Source organism: Myxine glutinosa, chromosome 4 (assembly GCF_964187855.1).
Source record: "Myxine glutinosa chromosome 4, kmMyxGlut1.1, whole genome shotgun sequence".
NCBI classification, from domain to species: Eukaryota; Metazoa; Chordata; class Myxini; order Myxiniformes; family Myxinidae; genus Myxine; species Myxine glutinosa.
In genome coordinates this window covers 123,489,939-123,515,255 of record NC_136264.1, presented here as the reverse complement: position 1 = coordinate 123,515,255, position 25,317 = coordinate 123,489,939, and the positions used below count along the sequence as shown (strand labels likewise).

At 47.6% G+C, this 25,317-nt stretch overlaps 1 protein-coding gene across 3 annotated transcripts in view; it reads left to right on the top strand.

Annotated features, from left to right (window-relative positions):
- The window catches only part of LOC137425950 (inositol 1,4,5-trisphosphate-gated calcium channel ITPR1-like), a 465,322-nt gene that overhangs the window by 4,007 nt on the left and 435,998 nt on the right, over nucleotides 1–25,317 (top strand). For all 3 annotated transcript variants that reach the window (XM_078776380.1, XM_078776381.1, XM_078776379.1), the window contains exon 2: nucleotides 11,010–11,080. In XM_078776380.1, coding sequence (XP_078632506.1) covers nucleotides 11,010–11,080 — 71 coding nt within the window. The remainder of the gene's footprint in view (nucleotides 1–11,009; nucleotides 11,081–25,317) is intronic.

Genomic DNA, 25,317 nt, shown 5'->3' with positions numbered 1-25,317 from the left:
TACTATTTATTACCCCACGCACGCGCAGTGAAAAGCAGGGTTAAGCAATTGGTTCAAGTCTGTCTGTCTGTCTTATCAGTTTATGATCAAGGAACATCTTATTTAATTGAATGTCATATTTCGAATACTAATTGGAACATGAATATGAAGACAAGTTTGCCATTTTACCGTACCTAGGCTCGTAATTAGTCCCAATTGCACATGCATAAGAGAGGATTGAGATAATATTTCTGTTGGAACCCATCTGTGGATCGGTCCCATCGGCCGATGGGTCTGACCCATCTGTGGATGCACGAGAAATGACAATGCAGACCCATCGGCCGATGGGTCTGCGCCATCTGTGGATGTGTTGTTCACCTTGAAGGTGAACCCATCTGTGTTTCCTATGCATCAATGGTGGATGAGTATGTTTACTTGAACCTAAAAATAAGCAATTGATGTCATAAATGTTTATAAAGCAGTCCGTGACATGTGGTTTAATCTGTTAAACATTTAAAAATCATCTCTGTTAAATTCCTACCACATGTAATTCCAATGACTGTGTACCTGATTGAAGAGCACCATTCTGTCAACACATTCCTTCAAGGTGAACAACACATCCGCAGATGGCGCAGACCCATCGGCCGATGGGTCTGCATTGTCATTTCTCGTGCATCCACAGATGGGTCAGACCCATCGGCCGATGGGACCGATCCACAGATGGGTTCCAACATTTCGACTGTCTGCCTGCCTGGCAGTCAAACAAAATTGAAAATCATTCCAAGCAGGAAACTTATTGTTTTTAGGATGTCATAATGGACACATACGATAAGCACGAATAACTAATGTATGGTGTTAGATTGCGTGATTTAATATACACTGCAGAAAATGGCAGTAAAACTGGAATACATTTATTTATCTGACTTTTACTTCTTTTTAAAAAAATGCAATTAAATATTTCAACACTATGGAACACAAATTGCCTGTCATATTACTTCCCAAAACCTTCAGTATCGCAGTATTTTACCTCAATGAAAAAAAATAAAGGCTCATAAAGGATGCTGTTTGGTGTATAAGGGGATGGTGTATAAGGGCGCTGTTTGGTGTATAAGGGGATGGCGTATAAGGGTGCTGCTTTGTTTATACGGGGGTGGTGTATAATGGGGTGGTGTGTAAGGGTGCTGTTTGGTGTATAATGGGGTGGTGTATAAGGGTGCTGTTTGGTGTATAAGGTGGTGGTGTATAAGGGTGCTGTTTGGTGTATAAGGAGGTGGTGTATAAGGGTGCTGTTTGAGACTGCTTACGGACTACTTCAACAGCACTAAACTTTCGGATTTTTAAAACGATCATTAAATCATTATTTTATGAAAATTGAAGCAACCTTGAAGTAACACTGCACAGGGTATCGTCTTCCGGGAACTCACTAGTTATCTTAATTGAACAGTCGCTCCTGCTATTTAAAACTAGACTGAAATTAAAAAAATTGGAAACCCAATATCCTTGAGGCATTATAATATTTATATGCCTATCACATCCCGCAGACTAATGGACCACTAGCTAGGCATCTAGGTAGGCCGCGATGATCTTTAGCTAATAAAGGTGCTAAAAATGTGTCTTTTATAGGTATGAGTGACGTTCAGTAATACCTCACTTTGTGTTGTAGTTGCGATCCAGAAGGACACTATGTTAAGCCAAACGATGTCAAGCGGGGTCTAATTTCCCATAGACTTGCATGTATTAATGGGGGGATGCGTTCTGACGACAATATAATTGTAATTATAACTTTGTGGCGGGCACAAGGGGGCAATAATTCCGCGCACCAGTGGGTGGCGCGAGCGCCCAGGCGGGGACCGATGGCACATGCCCCGCCCTTCGACCGATCGGCCACGCCCGGGGACTAGGCGTGGCCTCAGCACATATATGCGGGCTCTAAGCTCGAGCCTGCTCAGTGCTGCAGTTCGAGCTTTCAAAATAAAGACTTTTGTTTTAACAAACGCGTTGTGGCCTACCTCTTTGGCAAGCAAGTTGTGTGTGCGCAGCACCACACTTCACTGGTGACCCCGATTTGGTTCAGCCGTCGCTGACCACCGAATGCGCCATGGCCACCAACGCCGTCGCAGTAAAACTCCCAGAGTTTTGGGAAGCACAGGCCGACGTGTGGTTCGTGCAGGCCAAAGCGCAATTTCAGCTTTGAGGCATAACGGCGGATGAGACCCGTTACTACCACGTGGTCGCCACCCTCGGGCCCGACACTGCCGCCCGAGTCGTGCCCATCCTGCGGCACCCGCCGGTTGACCACAAGTACGAGGCGCTCAAACGTCTCCTCATCGCCACGTTCGGCCTCGCGGAGATCGAACGGGCGACCGCCTCCTGGACCTTCCCGAACTCGGCGACACACAACCATCCGTGCGGCTGGATTTTATGCTGTCGCTGCTGGGTGACCAAGCCCCGGATTTCTTATTCCGGGTGCTTTACCAACGCCAGCTACCTCTACAGGTACGCCTCGCGCTGGCCGGTTCCAAAATAAGGGAACCCCGCGCCCTGACCATAGAGGCCGACAAGTTTTTCGCGGCTTGCGACACGCGGTCGAGTTACGGTGCTGCCGTCGTGGATCCCGTGGCAGAGGCTACAGCGTCCCTCGTGGCCGCTGCCGCGCCCCGCCCACCACCACCGCCGCCGAGAACACCGCGGCTGCAAGTTGTGTGTGCGCAGCACCACACTTCAACTTCCATTAGCATCGTCGATAGGATGATGTGGTTTGATATACAGTATATGGATACTAAAATAATACATATCTAACGCATTCGATGCCATTCTTTTCACTGCAGTGCTGCACCGTGCTCCAAATCAGGATCATTTTTAGACGCGATATCCAGAGCCTCATCGACTTTATTCAGGATGTTTGAAAGAATTTTGCACATTAGAATCCTCTCTGGTTGCCCCTCTTTTGTTGCCTCTACCTCTTCTTCAGCCCGGTGTTAATCGAGCTCTATCGCGTCCTCATTGGTCAAACATTCCCCTTGAGAGTTCAGCAACTCCTCCCCATCTCCTGCATTGATTTTGTCGAATCCCACTTTGTTGGTCATCTCAGCAATTTCATTGTGCAGTGTGGGTAGCTCTGGTTTGAATCCCATGAGTTCGTTGATGTTGATGAAGGTTTGGCTGGATCAATGAAGTTCGTTGATCCGGCCAAACCTTCCTCCGAACACCGTTCATGCAGTTGTCCGTGACTTCTCTCCAGGCCTCAGCGATGTTTTCAATGGCTTCCATGATGTTAAATGACTGACAAGTCTCGAATGGATTGGCTGTTTTTGCCATCAGTCTCATGGATTAGCTGAGAAAAGTTGCATCACAGGTCGTAAGCTTTGAATGCTGCGGATGGTGCCTTGATCCATCGGCTGTTGGAGAGAAGTTGTGTTTGGAGAAAGAAACACAACTTCAACTACGATGCCAGTTGATAAGAAGTGGAGGTCGACTGGATGACCTGATGCGTTGTCCAACAGCAACAGCACTTTCTTTTCAAAGTTCTTTGCTGATGACTCCACTCTGACTTTGCTGATGACTAACTTTGCTGGTGCTCCATTCCTCATCCCTCAGATCGGCAGTCTGCAGCCTCCTCACTCTCTGCAGACCTGGACAAAATCACAGACTGGTCAAACAAGTGGAACATGTCTTTCAATCCTGACAAATCTCACACTCTTTCTATGTCTCTCGGAAAAGACTGACTGAACAACCCTCCCATCTACTTTCTCAACAATCCTCTCCAAGAAGTTCTGTCTCTCAAGCTTTTGGGTCTCGCTATCTGCCATGATCTTTCTTGGGAAAACCACATTTCCAAGCTGGCCTCCAAAACCAGTCGCCGACTGGGCATCCTCCGTCGTGCGAAGTCCTTCCTTGGCACACCTGAGCTCCTCACCACATACAAGGCTTTCATCCACAGCTCAATGGAATACTGTTCCCCCCTCTGGGCTGATGCTCCTGCCTCACACCTAGCTTGGCTTCACGCTGTTGAAACCAAAGCTTTCAGAATCATTGGAATCTCCTGCAATGAAGCTAACTCCGAGGGCCTTTCACTCACTCACCGCAGGCAGGTTGGTGCTCTTTCTGTCTTCTACCGACTCCTCTCCGGCCTTGCTCCCCCAGCTCTCTCTGTGCTCTGTCCCCCAAATATTCCTTCAGGTCGCACAAGATCTGCCTGCAACCCTCTTATGGTTAAACTGCCAAAATGTAGGCTCTCTGCTCACCTTCGCTCTTTCATTCCCCTTTTCTCCCGCCTCCGGAACAAACTCCCCCACTCCCTTCAATCCCAATCCTCCCTCCAGGTCTTTAAAACAGATGTTCACCACCATCTCTTATCTTCCGCCATCCAAAACCTTGATCTTTTCTACCCCCGCTAATTCACCCCAGAAACACTTTTTTGAAATTCCAACTTCTTTCCTGGAAGTCCTTGTAGTGTCCATATGTTTTATACCTCTCCCGCCTCCCCCCCAAGCCCTCTCCCTCCCACAGTTCTCTCGATGTCCCTGCTCTCAAATGTTGTGTTTGTGTCCTTCCCCCTCTCTCCCCATCTTGTCTACGGCTCGCCTTATGTTGTGTTTTATGTGTCGGTTTGACTTTTTCTGTGATTAATGTTAGCTCTTTCACGAGCCTCGATCTTGTATACAAAAAAAAAAAAAAAAGTTTTTTTTTTCCACAATAACTTTTCAGTGTTGGAGAAAGATCGTGCACAAACCAGGTCTGGAAAATGCCACTTTACTTATTTCTCTTTTTCCCACCTGGAGAACTGCCTTCCACTCTCTTTAATCTCATTCTTCCCTCTGGATCTTCAAGACATATGTTCACCACAATTTCAGGTCACCCCCATCCAAAGCCATGATCCTTTCTACATCCGATAAACCAGCCCCACCCCTCCCAAAAATTTGCTTGTGTATCCATCTTGTCCTCCCCTTGCGTTCCTTTCCTACCCCTCATATTTTCCTGCATCCCTTGTTTGCCCGTCTCCGTCTACCTTCTGCCTTCACCCTGCGATTGGTGTTTCCCCTTTCTCCTGCTGTTCCATTTATGATGTTGTTTCCTGATTTGTTTTGTATCCTAGCTCTTCCACGAGCCCAGACCATGTATAATTTTGTTTTCTTACTGTATAATAAACCACCTTTAGAGGCCATTTTTCCCCGCAAGCGGGGGTTGGCCTTTTTCGGGAACCGTGGTTGTTGTTGTTTTTCGGTCCCCTTTTTGAAGCAATGTTTTACGGCCGGATGCCCTTCCTGACGCCAACCTTTTTTGCAGCCAGGCAAAAGATCAAAAGAGATTTACTGTATACAGTATTGTATTTCTTTGGGGCCTCATATGTGATTTATCCCGGCCATGGCTTTATGTGTGACAGGCGATATTGCCCCCAACACCTTCACGGGACAATTGCAACCTTTATTCGATGCATAACGCCATTTATAATGCTTGCTAGCATTGTTTAATACTCTTCTGAGGAAATGTGGTGAAAATTGGACGTATACATGTATAGCTACATATGGGTGGTGTATAGGCTAAGAGTCGCTCCGACACACATCTAGCAAAAGTAAAAAAAATTATAACCACAAACGAATCTGTCAACTCCTTGTGATGGTAGTACCACAATAATAATATGAACATGCCACTATCCATACATCATGTGGAGAAGAAGCAGGACATTGGATATTTCACCTAAGGAGGACATTTTCCTGTTTAAAATGGTACGTTGGCAATAATGATAATAGCATAATCGTAATATTAATGTTATTACAAAATAATAATATATGTTTGTTGTATACAATGTCAAGGCTCCTCGAAGTGGTGGGACTCTGGATGGATCAGGACGCAACAGAACAAAAGGAACAGTAGAACGAGGGAGGAAAAACAAACCACAAGGTTGAAGGACAAAATAGAGGGAGACTCGGACAAATTATGGATGTGGGGAGGAATGAGGGGTAGACGAGAACATATGGGGTAGACAAGATGGATACAGAAGGAAAGTCTCAGGAAGGGAAAAAATACATACACGTGTGTATGCTTTCACTGAGGAGAGGCTTCCGTCTGGCCACTCTACCAAAAAGCCCAGATCGGTGGAGTGTTGCAGTGATGGTTGTCCTTCTGGAAGTTTCTCCCATCTCCACACAGGATCTCTGGAGCTCAGCCAGAGTGACCATCGGGTTCTTGGTCACCTCTCCTACCAAGGCCCTTCTCCCCCGATTGCTCAGTTTGGCCGGGCAGCCAGCTCGAGGAAGAGTCCTGGTTGTTCCAAACTTCTTCCATTTAAGAATTATGGAGGCCACTGTGCTCTTGGGAACCTTCAATGCAGCAGAAATTTTTTTGTAGGCTTCCCCAGATCTGTGCCTCGACACAATCCTGTCTCTGAGCTCTGCAGGCAGTTCCTTCGACCTCATGGCTTGGTTTTTGCTCTGATATGCATTGTCAGCTGTGAGACCTTATATAGACAGGTGTGTGCCTTTCCAAATCATGTCCAATCAATTGAATTTACCACAGGTGGACTCCATTCAAGGTGTAGAAACATCTCAAAGATGATCAAGAGAAATGGGAGGCACCTGAGCTAAATTTCAAGTGTCATAGCAAAGGGTCTGAATACTTATGTAAATGTGATATTTCAGTTTTTTCTTTTTAATAAATTTGCAAAACTTTCTAAAATCCTGTTTTCTCTTTGTCATTATGGGGAATTGAGTGCAGATTGATGAGGGAAAAAATGAATTTAATCGATTTCAGCATAAGGCTGCAACATAACAAAATGTGAAAAAAGTGAAGGGGTCTGAATACTTTCTGAATTTCTGAATTTCTGAATATACTAACTGTATATGTGAAAAACTGAATTTTGCTGCTTTGTAATGTTGCAGTGTGTGTGTGTGTGTGTGTGTGTGTGTGTGTGTGTGTGTGTGTGTGTGTGTGTGTGTGTGTGTGTGTATGTATATACTGTATATACTGTATATATATATATATATATATATATATATATATATATATCTATATGTGTGTGTGTGTGTGTGTGTGTGTGTGTGTGTGTGTGTGTGTGTGTGTGTGTGTGTGCGTGCATACACACGTGTGTGTATGTGTGTGTATAACATATATAGTGTGTGTATAAATACATGTGTAAATACAAATACATATTATACATGTGTGTATAACATGTGTGTATAAATATATATATATAGATATACAATATAACTATATAATAAAGCAATGGTATATATAGAGTGTGCACATGTGATGACAAACCCCGTTTCATTAATTACTATATGTACTTGCCATGACCTAAAGTAGAACGTTTTGAATGTTAATGGTTCTGAAGGTGCATTTTGCTGATCTCCATATGACTGCCATCTCGGCATGGCTCCGGCTCCTAATTTGGTCACTTGTGTGTGCAGTGGGCCGGGACGTGCAGTGAGATAGAATCTGATATTTGTTAAATGTTCTCGTTTGGCTTCCTCCCTTCCGTTTGAAGTTACCCATAAATAATCCCAACGCTTGTTTATATAATGAATGAATTGCATTACACAATGAACTGTCACTGTCCGGATACATCTTATAAACCCTCATCAATCCTGGCCTTGTATATTCATTGACCCTCGTATCTTGTAAAGTTTTCCACCATAATTGGAGTTGTCATTTTGCTATCATAGCCGTAGTGATCATAGAAGTAGCAGTGTGCATGCACATGCAAGTGATATGTTTACTCATCACCTAGCGACCGTCGGACATGTAAAAGCATAGTGGGAAAGGTTGTCCAAGATGGGACATAATATTTATCTGAAATCACTGTTTAGATATTCTATCCATCATCAAATATCATACAACAGTCCTCAAAGCCCACCATTTTATTTGAATTTGCATTTATGAATGTGCCAGCTCTGTCTTAATGAAAAAATGGATGGGGGGGAGTCAGGTGACTTGGAGGGGTCAGGGAGGAGAGGTTAACAAAGATAGAAAAGATCATGGTTTTGGATTGGGGACTATCTGAGATGGTGGTGAACAGCTGTCTTTAAGATCTGGAGGCAAGGATGAAATTGAAGAGGATGTGGAAGTTGGTTCGACATGTGGGGAGATAGAAGAGGAACAAAGGAATGGAAGTGAGCATTGATTCTGGACTTTGGTAGTTTCACCAGAAGGGGATTGGGTTTATGCTGGATCGTGTGTGCCCTGCTGAAAACAGGGGGGCAGGGATCACGGAAAGAGCAGAGTGTACAAGACCAGAAGGGAGGTGGTAGAAAACAGAGAGACCACTGATGTGTCTGTGATGGTGAAGTAATGGGCCCATAGTCTCAGCTTCCTAGTGGGTGATTCCAATAACCTTAAAGGCCTTGGTTTCCATGCCGTCAAGTTGAGCAAGATGTGAGGCAGGGTAGCCAGCCCAGCAGGGAGAACACTACCCCATCAAGATGTGGATGAAGGCCTTGTAGGTGGATCGGGACTCAGGTGTGCCAAGGAAGGCCTTTACACGATGGAGGGTGCCCAGTCAGTGGCTGGCTTTGGAGGCCACATGGGCTTTGGAGGCCCTTAACTACAGACTATCAGTTTACTTCCAATCATCCGCAAGGTCAGGGAATCCATCATCGCAGTTGATATGAAATCCTTACTTTTCTCCAATGACTTAATCTCAGATCACCAATTTGGTTTCAGCAAGGGCTCGGTTGCTAGAAGCCTGAAGGATCACTATCCTGTGGATAAATCACCGATCTGGTGGATAACATTTATCCCCTAGATCGATTCCGTTGCTCAAAGGCTGGATAACTGTATCCGCTGTATAAATCGGTGATTTTTCAGGATAACTTTAGCCAACCTCCTCTGGCCCGGATAACGCCTTATTCGTGTCGTTAGTGATTCTCGTAAGTAGGTTTGTCCAATTCAAAATGGCAGTCAATCCAGCTTTGTTCCACATCTGTTGGAGGAATGCTGAAAATAAATTCCACCAACGTGTTGATCCAATGTGTCATGTATGGATGTGCAAACGTGTTGACCAGTGAGTGTGTCATGTATGGACATGCAAAGGTGTTGATCTGATGTGTCATGTATGGACGTGCATACGTGTTCATCCAATGTGGCATGTACGGACGTGCAAACGTGTTGATCCAATGTGTCATGTATGGACGTGCAAACATGTTTATCCAATGTGTCATGTACGGTCATGCCAACGTGTTGATCCAATGTGTCATGTATGGACGTGCAAACGTGTTGATCCAATGTGTCATGCACGGGATGTGCAAACGTGTTGATCCAATGTGTTTATCCACACCATATCTAGCCCTTATCTGGTGGATAGCTATCCAACCCTACTTTATCCATCAGAGAGTTAACCTTTGGATAAAACTTTTAACCACAGGATAGCTCTTATCCAGTGGTTAAGTTATCCTGGCTTCTAGCAACTGTGCCCAGGTCATTCCACTTTGTACATGCTACTTCTACTCATTCAACAATCGATGGAGGCCCTCAATGTCAGACATGAAACCAGGGCCATCTCTCTGGACATCTCTTCTGCTTTTTAAACAGTCTAGCATCTTATCTTACTCTCCACATGCTCTGCCCATGGCATCCTTGGCCAACTCCACACATGGCTTACTGACTTCCTCTACTCTCGTAGCCAATGCGTGGCTCTCAATTGAATCCTTTAATTTCCTTTCTCTGTCAAGCTTGGAATGTCCCAAGTCAGTGTTCTCTACCCAGTCCTATTCCTACTCTTCATGAACTATTTCTCTGACTCTGGAAAATCCTGTCTATCTTTTTGCTGATTACCCCATCCTCTGCCATGACGTCCCTCATCCTTCAGTTAGACAGACAATAACCTCTTCCCTGTCTTCAGATCACAAGCTGGTCAAACACTTGGAATATGTCTGTCAATCCAGACAAATATCACACCCTAACTCTCACTCTCTCTTATCAAAAGGACCATCTGGCAAACCCACCTACATCTACTTTCTTATCAATCCTCTTGAAGAAGTTCAGTCACTCAAACTCTTCGGTCTCACTCTCAGCCATGATCTGTTTTGGGCAAACTACATTTCAAAGTTGGCCTCCAAAGCCAGCCACCAACAGGACATCCTCTGTCGTGCAAACTCCTTCCATGGCACACCTGAATTATTGTACACCTGCAAGGCCTTTATCCACAGCATGATGGAGTACTGCTCTCCCCTCTGGACTGGCTCCCCTGCCTTACGCATTGTTCTGCTTGATGCCATGGAAATGAATGTCCTCAAGATCATCGGAATCTCCCGCGATGAAGCTGAGTCGATGGGCCTATCACTTTTCCATCGCGTATGTCTGGTGGTTTCTGTCTTCTGCCGCCTCCTTTCTGATCTTGAACCCTCAGCTCTTTCCGTGTTTTATCCCCCCCCCCCCCCCTCTTTTCTTTCCCCAAGTTTTTGCAGGGTACACAGGGTCCACCATCAATCTCCTTCTGTTGAAACTGTCAAAATCCAGTCAAAATTACTTCTCACCTCCACTCATTTGTTCCTTTCTCCCTGTCTTTGAAACCAATTTCCACATTCTCTTCAATCTCACCCTTCCCTCCATGTCTTCAATACAGCTGTTCACCACCATCTCGGATCATCCATCATCCAAAACCATGATCTTTTCTACAATATTCCAAAAAATCCTTCCAAATTTTGCTTCTGTATCGAATATCCATGTTATCTTGCATTCTCTACTCTATTCTCTCCTCCTATTTGATAGGCCTAAACTACTACTTGTTATGCAAAGACAAATCCAACCTCAGCTGCCTACTGTTGCACCACCAGTTTGCGTTGGGTGGTACAAGTATTTTGTTTGTATATTTATAAGGTAAAGGGAGGTATAGGTTAATTTTGATCAATATTATTGTGAGATTGGGCTCAACATGTAGAAGATAGGTAAACTGATAATTAGATTTCCCACTTTTACATCAGTAGGCCCTGTGTTGAAACATTGACTCGTTTGTCATCAGGTCTTCAGTTTATTAATTATTGGATAAACCACAAATCTTTTAGCTTGTTCCTTTTCATGTCTACCCACTTTCTCAGCCTTGTTGATGACCGCTGCGTGATTCAACCACTGGCCGGTGGTCTTTCTGACCCTCCTAAAAAGTTTCGAGGTAAGACTTTTTACCACCTGTTTGTCTCCACACCACCCCTGGAATGCTCACATTATTGTAGAGAGATGTGCATGGACTATACCACAGGCTATTGATTGACATTGATTGTGCTTCCATGGTCCTCTGCATTGAGAATTGCATAGTAACTGTGTCCATGTGTTTTATACCTCTCCGCCCTCCCCCTACCCCTTCCCATGCCTCCTCCCCCCCATGCCCTCTCCCTCCTCCAGATCTCCCGATATCCCTGTTCTCTTCTGTTGTACTTGTGTGCTTCCTTCTCTCTCCCCATCTTGTCTCCCGCTCCCTTTATTTCGCCTTTATGTGTCCGTTTTTTTTTCTCCTTTTTTTGTGATTAATGTTCGCTCTTGCACGAGCCTCGATCTTGTATACAAAAAAAAGAAAAAAATGCATTTCCACTCTTCCTCATTTCATTTCCAGTGAGATGCCTCTGCAAAAATAAATTCTGCACTCGTTAAATCATGGAAAAGTGGGTGAAATGTGATCCGAATGATGATGCAAATAGGATCAGACTGTTATACTGGAAGGACAGTGTAGTTTAGATCTGCGACTACAAGTGGTGCAAATTACAGAGAGTTGTATTGTTTTTGTTCATATTGCAAAAGCAATTGTAATCGTTGCTGTTGCGCTCTTGGCTGAACCATCCCAACTATGTCTGGCCTAGCACTCCTAAACTTCCATCAATGACGCTCGTACCTTAACATCTCCAGGTTTAAATGAGCCTGTAGATATATTACATGCAGGGCAAGAGCATTATGTGACACCAATGTACTTTTGTATGAATAACTAGAATGGCACTCGGTAGAGAGCATACGTCCGCTAGGCTCAACAGTTTACATTTTGTATCCACTGATAGGCCAGATCTGGGATTTAGGATTTAATTTAGGATAAAACTTTAGGATTCGGGCCTGTACTAAAATCTAATCGCTTGTTCTTGTCACCTAACCAACCCATTCACCAAGTTTCGTCTGAATCCGTCCATAACTTTTTGAAATATCGTGCTATACATCGGTTTTAACCCTATCTCTCAATTGTGAAGAATCACATAAAAAAATTCTTGGTTCCAGATCCGGATCTGGATCTTCACCAAAATCAAATCATTTCGTTCTTGTCACATACCCAGCCTTTCCACCAAATTTTGTCTAAATCTGTCCACAACTTGATATCTTGTTCACAAACAGACAGACAGACAGATAATCATCAAGAAATATGTCATGCATAACATGATACTTGCCCAAAATAAGTTGTTGACCTTTGGATTATGTTGACCTTTTGTTTTATGTATACCTCAAAAATAATTGGTCGTTCAATTGAGTGATCTGACATGCAACTCCTGTTGAAATATCAAGTCAATCCTATGAAATTTGAGGATTTTAGATATTGCACCTAAGTTGTTGACCTTTGGCCTATATTGACCTTTTTGCTGATGTTGACCTGAAGAATAATTGGTGGTTAAATTTGCAGATCTGATGTGCAATTCCTCTTTGAATTTCAAATCAAACGGATGAAAATTGAAGATTTTAGAAACACAAACTGAGTTGTTGACCTTTGGCCTATATTGAACTTTTGAACTAAAAATCAATAGGATTCTTGCTTATGACCAAATCTACCATTTGGTGAAGTTTCATGAAGATCGGTTTAAAATTGTGACCTATAGGCGATTGACAGACAGACAAACAGACAGAATAAAGCATGCAACCAACCAAATATACTTGAAACATCTTCGATATTCGTAAGTAACAGACAGACAGACATGGGTGAAAACATAACCTCCATGAACCTTTGGTGGCGGAGGTCACAAGGACATGAGGAAACAAAAGGCAAATTAACACAGTATTGTACATATGGAATATTTGAACCCAAGTTCCTAGCATCGCAATACAAGTGCTCAGAAGGTGAACATTAAACAGCCAAAACCACGTTGGGAAGATAAATCATCTCTTGACTACCATCTGCTCTTTTTCTGAAAACTTTAGGCAGGTCCTCTTATAAATATTAAATTTTGGTGTTTGCGGAATTATTGTCACCAGATTTCTCACTGAGCTAATAATTTGTATCTCAATTGCATCCAATGTGCTGGCAGGATGGTCTAGAGATATGCACACTCTCCGCTAAGGTGTCTAGGCTGGGTTTGAATCTCGGTCCAGCTCTACACTATCATCCCGATGATATCGATGATATAAAGATATACAGGCAGGGTGATTCATCAATGTGTGTGCCATCCCTTGGATAGACGTTAAACTGGGCGTCTTGTCTGCTGCCATTAGAGGGTGTCTGATCTTCTCTTTTATATAATCTTCCTCTTTTTCTATATAATAATCTTTCTTATCTTTTCTTCTATATCATAATCGATCCTTTTGCTGTTTTCGGAGCTGAAGACCCAACTTCGCTTCTCCGGGTCTTCACTCCCCATCAGTGTGTTGAGCAACAATGTGCAATGCCATCGAGAACTTTGCATCTCTTGAGGGAGGGTGTCTGATCTTCTCTGTTATATATCTTTTTCTTCTTTTTCTTTTTCTACATAATAATCTTTCTTATCTACATAATAATAGTACTCTGGACGTGGGATGTTGTCCTAGTTAAAAGTACTCTTTATTTTGACGGTCTCCATCCACCCCTGACCCCACAGTCAGATGCTGGATCTTTTCTTCTTCTATATAATACTCTAAGGCTTTTCTGTCGAGGTATTTTACCACAGGCTTCTGCTAGCATTACAATATTCATCAAATTGTATTTTTCAGTGATTCACCACTTGCGTAGTACGTCCTGAACTGTTGAGGTTAAGAGTCGTCTAGCTTGCGCTTGTTTCTTAGGAGATCCAAATAAATTATAATATTCAGTTCTGCTGGTGCAATCACTTGGATATGAATGTTAGGCCATCTACCCACTCTTCATTCAGGCTGTGCATGTCAACACATTCGGCACAGCATAGTCAGGCAGTGAAATTCTCCGTCAGGATCTTCAGACTCTGAAATTGAGCACACAAACTATAACGGTGACATGAAATCCGTATGCCAGCCCTGAGAACCCAATGTCTCCTGTTGATTTTGCTGCCACATGCACAACAACCGATGCTTGTACCGTGCCCGCCCGACGTTTGCAGCAAATGAACCGAACACTGTAATTTTGAGTGCGATGCCAGCCACCAAGGCCTGCTGCTATATTGGGAATGTCAAATGATTGTATCGACCTTGAACAGGCCCACAGATGAGATGTCGGTACATGCTAGTAACAGCGCTTCCCAGATTCCCAATTGCGTTTCCTTTATTGTTTCCAGATTCTGTTTTTTAGTTTTCTTTGCTTTTTACTCTTGATATGCATATTGCCAGATCTTATTTGGATGCCACTCACTTTACCTTAAACCTCATTTGATAGCACAATATTATGTTTTTCAATTTGCAAAGAACAAAAGGGTGGAAGAAAGATGAAGAATTGACATTGAGTATGACCTTTTGCGATGCTGAATGATTAGTCAGTCTTGTGGCTTAGCAAGTAAATGTAGCAGTCAGATATCCGATTCGTCGCAGGAAGCTAAGTGGAGATGTGGCAGTTGCTATGGTAACAAGCATCATTGCCAATTTTTATATGCGGCAGCAGAAGGGATAAATCCTGTATATAATGTTGTCGGCAGATTTCCAGCTGATTTGTTTTTGCTTTTTTCCTATTTCCAGCTGATTCTCGTTGTTTTTGTGAGTCATTAATTTGCAATTAAGGCAGAGTCAAAAGGAGTATGTTACACTGAGGCCATGGTGACTCCTGGGGATGAAGGGGTGCAGACAGGGAATTAATAAATAGTGGGGGTTGAAGGCTTTGCATATCAGACAGCAGGTGACAGAAGGCTGATTTGAAAATGAAGTTCCTACTTCCAGGGGAAGTCTGTGCAACACAAGGATGTAAGCTTCCCCTGTACTCACTTTTGCATGTTCTGTTCTTGCTCTCATTTACTTCGGCATTGTTTTTCTAAGAAATTGAGGCTCGAGGAAGAATGGGGCGACAAAGGGGAAAAAAGTGGTGCAGCAGGAGAATGAATGAACAGAAAAGATGAAATGGAAGAAGCACAGCAACAGACCACAAGGCCCACAATAGTTTTGGCATGGGCAACGACAAAAACCAGTACAAAAACACACGTAGAGGAACACAACAATATGTGCAAGTACATTATATCAACAAATGAACACCTGCAGTTAGCAAAAACTGTGAAACAAGACAATTCTGGAACAGGTATTCTCAGTTTCCGAAGACAGCGTCTCAGAGCAATGAAGATGGTGTCTGGCTGCAAAGGAACCGAGAGCTGGAAACGTATATGGATGTGATACTTTGAGGTTAATGCCTTACCATATGTTCATAGCCACTAGGCATATTGGTTATACAGGAAATACCAAGTTGCCATCGATGTCAAACTTTTCAGTTCAGTAATTAGACTCAGATAAATGATATGATTGAGCTCATTGTAGTCATCAGGTATTTCCAAAGTTGTGTTCTTTGTTCAAAGATATAGTTATCAAAACTGATTACCCTCCCAAATTATAAGCTGAACGCTCACCTCCATTCTAAAATCCTTATATTCTCTCGTCTGTCGAACCAATTCCCTGTGTCTGTCATCTCACGTCCAACCCTCCAGTCCTTCAAATTGCTGCCCATCGTCACCTCATGTTTCTCCGATACCTATCCCTGCTCTCCTCAACTCGTGGTCACCCCTCCTGCAGCTTTCCTTTCTGTCACTCATGTGCAGTGTCTTTGGCTCCTTGTTGTCCCCCGTCGCACAGCGGAGCGAAAGGGGGACGATGGTTTTCCCCTCCGTCCGTCCGTCCGTCCGTCCGTGCGTGCGTGCGGTCTACGGTGGAGCTTAACAAATTAAAAAAAACTAAAGTTTTATTTTTGTAAGTCTTACCCCTTTAATCTGTTCCATATAATATAGAAACGCTGTATAAAAAGTTTGAGCACTAAATTATTATGTGTAGGGGTAGCTCAAGGGCCGCAAAGATTATGAAAATTATAAAAATTCAACGAATTACGAGTATATCAGACTATATCTTAATTTATTTTAAACAACACACTTGAACACAGTATTTATTTTTGAACACGTTAATAGTGAATTCTTTGTTCAGTTTCTGACAGAGTTCATAGTATCAGTCTGACAATGTCCAGCAAACCCCAAATTTATTATTTTCATGGCATCCCGGACAGTGTATGTTTTCTGCTATCAGGGTACATTCTGCGATGGTCCTCGACAACTTGCAGCAGGAATTGCAGCTGAGTTTCATCGCGGGTTATCAACCTACTGTACTCCTGAATGAGTGCCACTCCACGTTCAGCGTAGTCATTGACAACTTTTAGAGAGTTGACTGTTTCTGCAGCCTGCTTGTAGTCGTCTCTGTCATCCCACAAGTCCGGATCAACCGCGAGAAATCCATCTGGAAGTTCCATCATTCGCAGAAGTTTCATTGACCTTGCTGTGACGAAATCTTCCAAGTTCTTGTCCTTGAATGAATCAAGAGCAACAGTGATTCGCTTGGAATGATCCTGATCTTGGTCTTCTTCATTCTTCATGGCACTCACCATCAGTCTCTTGGTTGCCGAACTGACCCGACTGTCGAAGAAAGCCAAGCTAACAAGTTCCTGTGACAAGTACCACACGTGATTGGAAAACTTGCGTGATGTTGACTTTGAGATGGCTGGATGGATTGATGAGTATTCAAGCAGTGACTTCAGCAGCAGCAGGTCACTGTAAGGAGCACCTGATGCTTGAGGTGCAGAGATCCAGGCTGTCAGGTAGACACGTACTGTGAATACACACACATCACGTAATCCTCTCTTTTCTGCAGGAGTCAGTTTGAATTGAGCCTTGAACATCCAGATCTTGAGACAGTATATTACTTTGGACATCCAGCGGGCGTGGTGCATTGCTTTGGGTGACATGAATCGCACTCCTCTGGCAGGAGCAGCACCGAGAAAGACGATCACAAGTTCCAAGAATTCTTTATAATCATCTCTCGGCTGACTCTGTTCAAGATGCTTGTTGGCATAATCGATAGTGCCTTGCTTTATGTCTTCCACTAGACTTGCCACATCATCATCTGCAATCCCTGGTTCATACTTGGCCGTGTCTATGAATCCCCAGTATTCCTGGAAGCGTTTGAAGAGTGGAACCTCGGGAGAAGATTTGGCTCCCAATCCCATACACACTTGGAACACTGCACCAATTATCAATTCCATAATGTGATGCCTGCAAGCTAGTGACAAGAGCTCCTTCTCAAACTTCTGCTCTAGGAGGACACAGGCACCAGCGATCCGACCAGTGTTTGAGCTGGTCGTGTCAAAACACATAGCTCGGATGCTGTCGGCTACGCCCCAGTCTTCAATGGCTCCAAAGACAGCACCAGCCTGAGCCTCGCCTGTTCCAGATGGAAGCTTGGCAACTGTGAGTAGCTGAGAAACTCCTTTCCCTGAAACCAATACTGGCAGGCGATCAACCTTCTCTTTTCCAATTAGATCAAGGATCAGTTTGCCGTCCCAGTGAACAACAAGGGGAACGTTACCCTGAAACTCCACCTTTATATTTGCAGATCTCTGGACTCGGTGTTGTACTCTTTGTCGGCGAATTGAGTCTCTGTTTAGAGCAAGTTCATCAATGTTCTGTCCCAAGCTTTTGGCAGTTTCTGCTATAACAAAAACGGCTTTGCGGTCTGACACTTTTGTGCGATCTAGAGCGGCTGCGAGTTCTTCAGTAACGACAGTTTTTCGCCCCCTCTTTCTTTTTCGTGTCTGAAATGTGATGCCTCCATCAGCTCCCTCACTTGCATTGTCCCCAGTTTCCATCTTTTCACTATCTTCTGCTGAGCTGTTTTCAGATTCAGAACCAGATGAAATCAGTTCAGCTGTAGAAGCTGCTAACTGTTTCATTTGCTCCATTCGCTGTCGCCTGGCAAGCATTTCCTCCTCTCTTTTGGACGCCGTTTTCTCCTTCGCAGCAAGCTTTACATCTACTCCAGCCAGCGACCCCCTTCTTCCCTTTTCTCGCTGGGCTAACAAGAAATCCTTGTCTTCTTGTAATACTGACGTATTGGTCAGAGCATCAGCGTGAGCGACATCAAAAAGGTCTTCAAGCCTGGAAACAAAAGCCGACTCTCTCGCGAGTTGAGTTGGTGACGTTCGCGCTTTGTTCTTTTTCAGAAGACGCCATTCTTCAAATGTCTGCTCAAGCTTGGTTTGGCAGTTTTGATGAGCTCTCATCGGGATTCTAGCTTTCTTCCAAAAGTTAGCTATTTCCGTGATGGTAACATCCGACGATTGTCTTACGGTCTCCTTCAGATCGAGATGGTGATGTAGGAAGAATCCAAGAGCCATACGCAATGATGGCAACTTGCTGCCACTTAATTCAGTCACAGAGTCGCCAAGGAGATACAACTTGGTTTGAGATCTTGTTGCTTTTTCCACAGATGACATTTTCAATCAGATATGAATCTGAAAGAAATAGAACATAGCATTAAGAAATTAAGAATCAAGAAAATTCAAACAGTTCTATTAATAACTGAGCAATGAACACAATGCCTCAAGCAATTACACAAACATACTGCTGCAACAGTGTTGCAGCTGTTGCTTAGTCAGCATAGTCAGTCCATTGAGTCCAAACAGTAAACAAGTCTGAACATGTCTGGAATATAAATTCATGGAAAATTTGCATTATCAATTTATCAGAAAAACAATGGGATTCGGATGATTGGTTGGATAATAGATATGAACCAGTTGAACCACAATGATTATGCTTCTATAATCTGTGATAATATTATACTGTGGCGGACACAAAAGCCCACTGGCGTGGTGACATCATTCCGCGCACCAAGTGGGCGGTGGCCACGCCCGAGGGGTAGGCGTGGCCTCATGATATACACCGGGCACGCAGCCCGGAGCACGCCAGTGTTACAGTGAGCTCCTGAAATAAAGACGCTTATAAGTTACCGCTTGTCCGCTTCCTCCTTGCTCGCAAGCAGCGCGCGTAACGCCGCGCTTTACTGGTGACCCCCTTGACGTTGGATCTGCCGGAGCGATCCTTCCACACGCGACGCCATTGCCATGGCCAACTTCATCAAACTTCCCGAATTTTGGGAGGCTCAGGCCGAAGTCTGGTTCGTCCAGGCCGAAGCCCAATTTCAGCTTTGGCGCCTCACCGGCGATGACACGCGCTATTGCCACGTCGTCGCCTCCCTCGGGCCCGGCACGGCCGCTCGAGTTGTGTCCGTCTTTCGCCACCCACCGGACGGCCACAAGTACGAGGCACTCAAGCGGCTACTCCTAGCCACGTTCGGCCTCACGGACGACGCACGGGCCGACCGCCTCCTGGATCTCCCCGAGCTCGGTGACACGCGCCCGTCGGTCCGAATGGACCATATGCTGTCACTGTTGGGCGACGAAGCCCCCGGTTCTCTATTCCGGGCGCTTTTCCGTCGCCAACTTCCAGTGCAGGTTCGCCTCGCGTTGGCCGGGACCGGGCTAACGGAACCCCGAGCATTGGCAGCCGAGGCGGACAAGTACTTCGCCGCTTCGGACACGCGGGCGAGAGTCGGCGTGGCCGTCACGGCCCTCGTGGCTGATGCTGCTGATGCTGCTGCTGATGCTGCTGATCCACAGCATCAGCTTATACAGCATACGCAGCATGCTGATACGCACCTCGTGACCGCCGCCACGCCCCGCCCACCGCCGCGGCGAAAACCGCCACCGCGGGGAAACCCGCCAACTCCACCGGCCTGGCGGAGCCAGCCGCGCTCCTCCAGCTCCACCACCTGGTGCTGGTTCCACGCCAAGTTCGGCCACGAAGCTCGGCAGTGTCATCCGCCATGCTCCTTCAACAGGTCGGGAAACGCCTGGGCCGGCGCTCAATAGTGGCGATGAGCACCGGCCGTTCGAGCAGCCTGCTGTTCATAACGGACACCTTCTCCGGGCGCCGTTACCTGTGCGACACGGGAGCGCAGGTGAGTGTCGTTCCCGCCGGCACGTCAGACAAGCACGCCGCGGGTGGGGGCCCCGCGCTGCTTGCCGTGAACGGGACGCCCATCCGTACGTACGGAAAACGCTGCCTCTCTCTGCGGTTCGGAGGGCAGGTTTTCCGATGGACGTTCGTCACCGCCGACGTGCCCATGGCACTGCTTGGCACGGACTTCCTGTGCGCTAATGGGATCCTGGTCGACGTCAAGCGCAGACGTCTTGTCCAGGCCGAGACGTTCAGCTCGCTCGCTTGTGCGTTGCCCAGCTCAACGAGCGGCTTGCCAAGCGGCTTGCCGAACGGTTCGGTTCCGGCCACGTTGGTCTGTACGCTTCCGGCAGCGGACGCATTCACCCGCCTCCTCGCCGGCTTCCCGGCTCTCACGCGGCCCACCTTCTCGGCGGGGGCCGTCAAGCATGGGGTGGCCCATCACATCCCCACCGTCGGGCCACCGGTCTACGCCCGGGCACGCCGCCTCGAGCCGACGAAGCTGGCGGTGGCAAAAGCGGCGTTCGCTACCCTGGAGCGACTCGGCATCGTTCGGCGCTCAGAGAGCGCTTGGGCATCGCCGCTGCACATCGTGCTGAAGCCCGGCGGGGGATGGCGACTGTGCGGGGACTATCGCCGTCTCAATGACGCCACGACTCCCGACCGCTACCCCGTCCCCCACATTCAGGACTTTTCCGCCCGTTTGGCGGGCATGTCCTTCTTCTCGAAGGTGGATCTCATACGCGGCTACCATCAGGTCCCCGTCAGGCCGGAGGACGTCCCGAAGACGGCGGTCATCACGCCATTCGGACTCTTCGAGTTCCTGCGCATGCCCTTCGGTCTGAAGAATGCGGCTCAGGCGTTCCAGCGACTGATGGACAGCGTCCTGCGTGACTTGGATTTTGTCTATGTCTACCTGGACGATATCCTCGTCGCCAGCACTTCCCGCGAAGAGCACCTACGCCACCTCCGCACGCTCTTCGAACGCCTGGGCCAGCATGGCCTGATTGTGAACCCCGCAAAGTGCCGGTTCGGCGCCACCATAATCGATTTTCTGGGGCACCGTGTCACCAGGCACGGAGCCGTCCCCCTGCCGGCCAAGGTGGAGGCGGTGAAGGGGTTTCCGCGCCCCCGCACGATCAGAGGGCTGCAGGAGTTCCTGGGCATGGTGAACTTTTACCATCGGTTCCTGCCCCGTATCGCCCAGCTCCTGCGCCCCCTGCACGAAGCTCTCCGAGGTAAGCCGGGCAAAGGCGACGTTACCTGGACCGAGCAGATGGACACGGCGTTCACGGGCGCGAACCTCGCCTTGGCTAACGCCACCATGCTCGCGCACCCGGCGCCCGATGCACCGATTGCCCTCACCTCCGATGCCTCGGACTACGCGGTGGGCGCAGTGCACGAGCAATGGGTGCGTGGAGCTTGGCAACCGCTGGCGTTCTTTAGCCGGCAGCTTCGCCCGCCCGAACGCCGTTACAGTACCTTCGACCGCGAGTTGCTCGGACTTCACTTGGCGGTCAGGCACTTCCGCCATCTGCTCGAGGGCCGGGCGTTCACTGCCTTCGTCGACCACAAGCCGCTGATCTTCGCGATGGGCAAGGTCACCGAGCCGTGGTCGGCCCGGCAGCAGCGTCACCTCTCGGCCGTGTCCGAGTACACGACGGACATCCAGCACGTCGCGGGGAAGGACAACCCGGTGGCGGATTGCCTTTCCCGGGCCGTCGCCCACGCAGTCCACCTCGGCATCGACTATGCCCGGATGGCAGCGGACCAGGCCGCTGACCCCGACGTCCAGGCCTTGCGGACCGCCGTCACGGGCCTCCGCGTCACCGAGGTGCGACGTCTCCCTCGGGCGTCCTCGCCCCATCGTGCCCGCGGGCTGGCAGCGCCAGGTGTTTGACGCCATCCACGGCCTGTCCCACCCGGGCGCGAGGGCCTCCCAAAGGCTGATCGCCGACAAGTTCGTCTGGCATGGCCTCCGGAAGGCCGTCCGCGGCTGGGCCAGGACGTGCCTCGCGTGCCAGCGTGCCAAGGTGCACCGGCACACCCAGGCCCCGTTGGCCCCGTTCACGGTGCCGGAACGCCGGTTTGACCACGTCCACGTGGACCTGGTGGGACCTCTGCCCCCCTCGCGGGGTTTCACCTACGTCCTCACCATGGTGGACCGCACCACCCGGTGGCCGGAGGCCGTGCCCTTGGCGTCGACAACGGCGGCCGATGTCGTGCAGGCTTTCATCGCCACCTGGGTCGCCCGGTTCGGCGCCCCCTCAGACATCTCGTCCGACCCCGGCCCCCAGTTCACCTCGGAGCTCTGGGGGGCGGTCGCGCAGGGGCTCGGGGTCCGGCTGCACCGAACCACGGCCTACCACCCCAGGCTAACGGCCTGTGTGAGCGATTTCACCGCTCATTGAAGGCCGCGCTCCGGGCCACCCTCCGCGACGGCGGCTGGGTCGACAGGCTCCCCTGGGTCCTGCTGGGCCTCCGGACGGTGCCCAAGGAGGACCTGCGCGCATCCGCGGCGGAGTTGGTCTTCGGGCAACCGCTGCGGGTGCCGGGCGAGTTCCTCCCCGACTCCACGGCACCATGGTCCGTGGCACAGCAGCGCTCCGCTCTGCAAGAGACCGCCCAGAGGTTCGCCCCGGTGCCAACGGCATGCCACGGGCACCCACCGACGCACGTCGCCCCGGAGCTTCGCACGGCGGAGTACGTGTTCGTCCGCCACGATGCCCACCGGACACCACTGCGGCCCCCGTACGACGGGCCTTTCCGCGTGCTGGAGACCGGGGCGAAGCACTTCACCCTGGACATCGGCGGTACTCCTGATCGCGTTTCGGTAGACCGCCTCAAGCCGGCCCACCTCGACGTGGACCATCCACCGCCAGTGGCCCGACCCCCACGTCGGGGCCGCCCCCCTGCGGGCGGACCCCTGGCACCGCCCAGCCCCGCCGCCACGCCGCCCCCTGGTCCTGCACCCATCCCAGGGGCATCCCACCTGGCATCCTTGCACCCCGGACGCCGCCGATCGACAGGGGGCGCTTCGGCCGGGTCATTCGTCTGCCCCGCAAACTGGCCCTCCAGGTGCGCGGGAATTCTGGGGGGGCGCGTGTGGCGGACACAAAAGCCCACTGGCGTGGTGACATCATTCCGCGCACCAAGTGGGCGGTGGCCACGCCCGAGGGGTAGGCGTGGCCTCATGATATACACCGGGCACGCAGCCCGGAGCGCGCCAGTGTTACAGTGAGCTCCTGAAATAAAGACGCTTATAAGTTACCGCTTGTCCGCTTCCTCCTTGCTCGCAAGCAGCGCGCGTAACGCCGCGCTTTAATACCATGTTTATACACCCATTGTGTCTGTGATTCTCTGCAAAGCCTGTGATAACTTAGTTTATATTTTCAAATAGTGTTCTGTGATACACCTATGTACAGTGTTTACTTTTAGATACTATGGTGATAAGCGTTCCCAGGTCAGCGCTACATGTCATTTTAGCATTTATTGTCTAGCAGACTCTAGCTCAACGAACATTTTACTCTTTTATTATAACAGATATTGTGTATGTACAATGTACATATTACTACTGTAATTATTTATTTAATGGAGCACAGAGTTTTATAACTTAAAGGTTTTATCTGTGTTCCCAGTAATTAATTTTACCACAATGATTGCATGTTGTGTGTATGATGATAGGAGAGAGTGTCAATTTACTTAGTAGTTAAAATTGGGTTCTTAATTTATCAACAGAATTAATCTATTATCAGTAGTATGCGAAATAAAAGGGCGGCCGCAGCTTTGGGGTATCAGAAACTTTACCATCATTGAGCTACCCCTAAATATTGTTCAATTGTGCTCATATTTTGCCTGCAATTTTATTTCATATATAGGAACAAATTGAGAGGGTAAGAAGATCATATTTCAAAAGTTAAAAAAATAAGCTCCACCCTGGTGCGGGCGTGCGTGTTTGCGTGCGGGCGTGCGTGCGTGCGTGCATAAGCGAAGGACTGCATTCGAATTTGGTGTGTGGGTGCAACCCACGTCAAAATCCAAGATGGCCGCCGCCATGTATGTCTGATGCCATGTATGTCTGAACCTTGTGAGATGAATATCTTGAAAAATAAGCGAAGTACCAACTTCTAATTTGGTGTGTGGGTGTATCTAGGCACAAGGAAGAAGGCTGTTTAAAATTGGGTCGCCACGTCAAATTCCAAGATGGCCGCCGCCATGTATGTCTGAACCTTGTGAGATGAATATCTTGAAAAATAAGCGAAGTACCAACTTCTAATTTGGTGTGTGGGTGTATCTCGGCATAAGGAAGACCGCTATTGTAAATTGGGTCGCCACGTCAAACTCCAAGATGGCCGCCACCATATATATATCTGAACCTTGTGAGTGAAATATCTTGGAAAATAAGCAAAGTACCAACTTCTAATCTGGTGTTTGGGTGTATCTAGGCACAAGGAAGAACGCTATTGAAAATTGGGTCGCCACGTCAAAATCCAAGATGGCCGCCGCCATGTATGTCTGAACCTTGTGAGCGGAATATCTTGAAAAATAAGCGAAGTACCAACTTCTAATCTGGTGTGTGGGTGTATCGAGGCATGAGGAAGAACGCTATTGAAAATTGGGTCGCCACGTCAAAATCCAAGATGGCCGCCTCCATGTATGTCTGAACCTTGTGAGCGAAATATCATATCATAGCATGTTTTCTGCGTCTTCCACTTTGTCAACTCACATCACTTCACCGACGGGGGACCTAGGCGTAACGCTTGTTAACTTGGGAGGTGCACCTTGATCCCATGGCCAAAGTACACAGTCCAACAAGACTGTCCGATGAGCATACACATGCACCTCAGCCCAAAGGGCAATGAATGCATGGTCATACATTTAGACAACTCCTTAATAGGCGGACTGCCCCATAACAGAGAGGAGTAAATGCTCCTCCCCGGAATGAAATTACCAAACCGTGAAGACATCAAGCCAAGATCAGACCCCATTACTGTAGTGGGTGTTGGGGTTAAGAAGCAAGTGCCACACATATACACAGCGAGACACTATATATATATCCTGCTTTCTGCAGCTTAATGTTTTCCTTTCTTCGTGCATTTACGTCATGGTAAATTTGCTTGTCGGTTGACACTTCCAATTACTTAACTGCAGTGTGAGTGATTGCTGACAATTGCTCAAAGAACCTACGATTTTTTGGAAAACGTTACTGAAAATGTTCTTTAAATGTTACTGAAATGATGGTGATGATTGT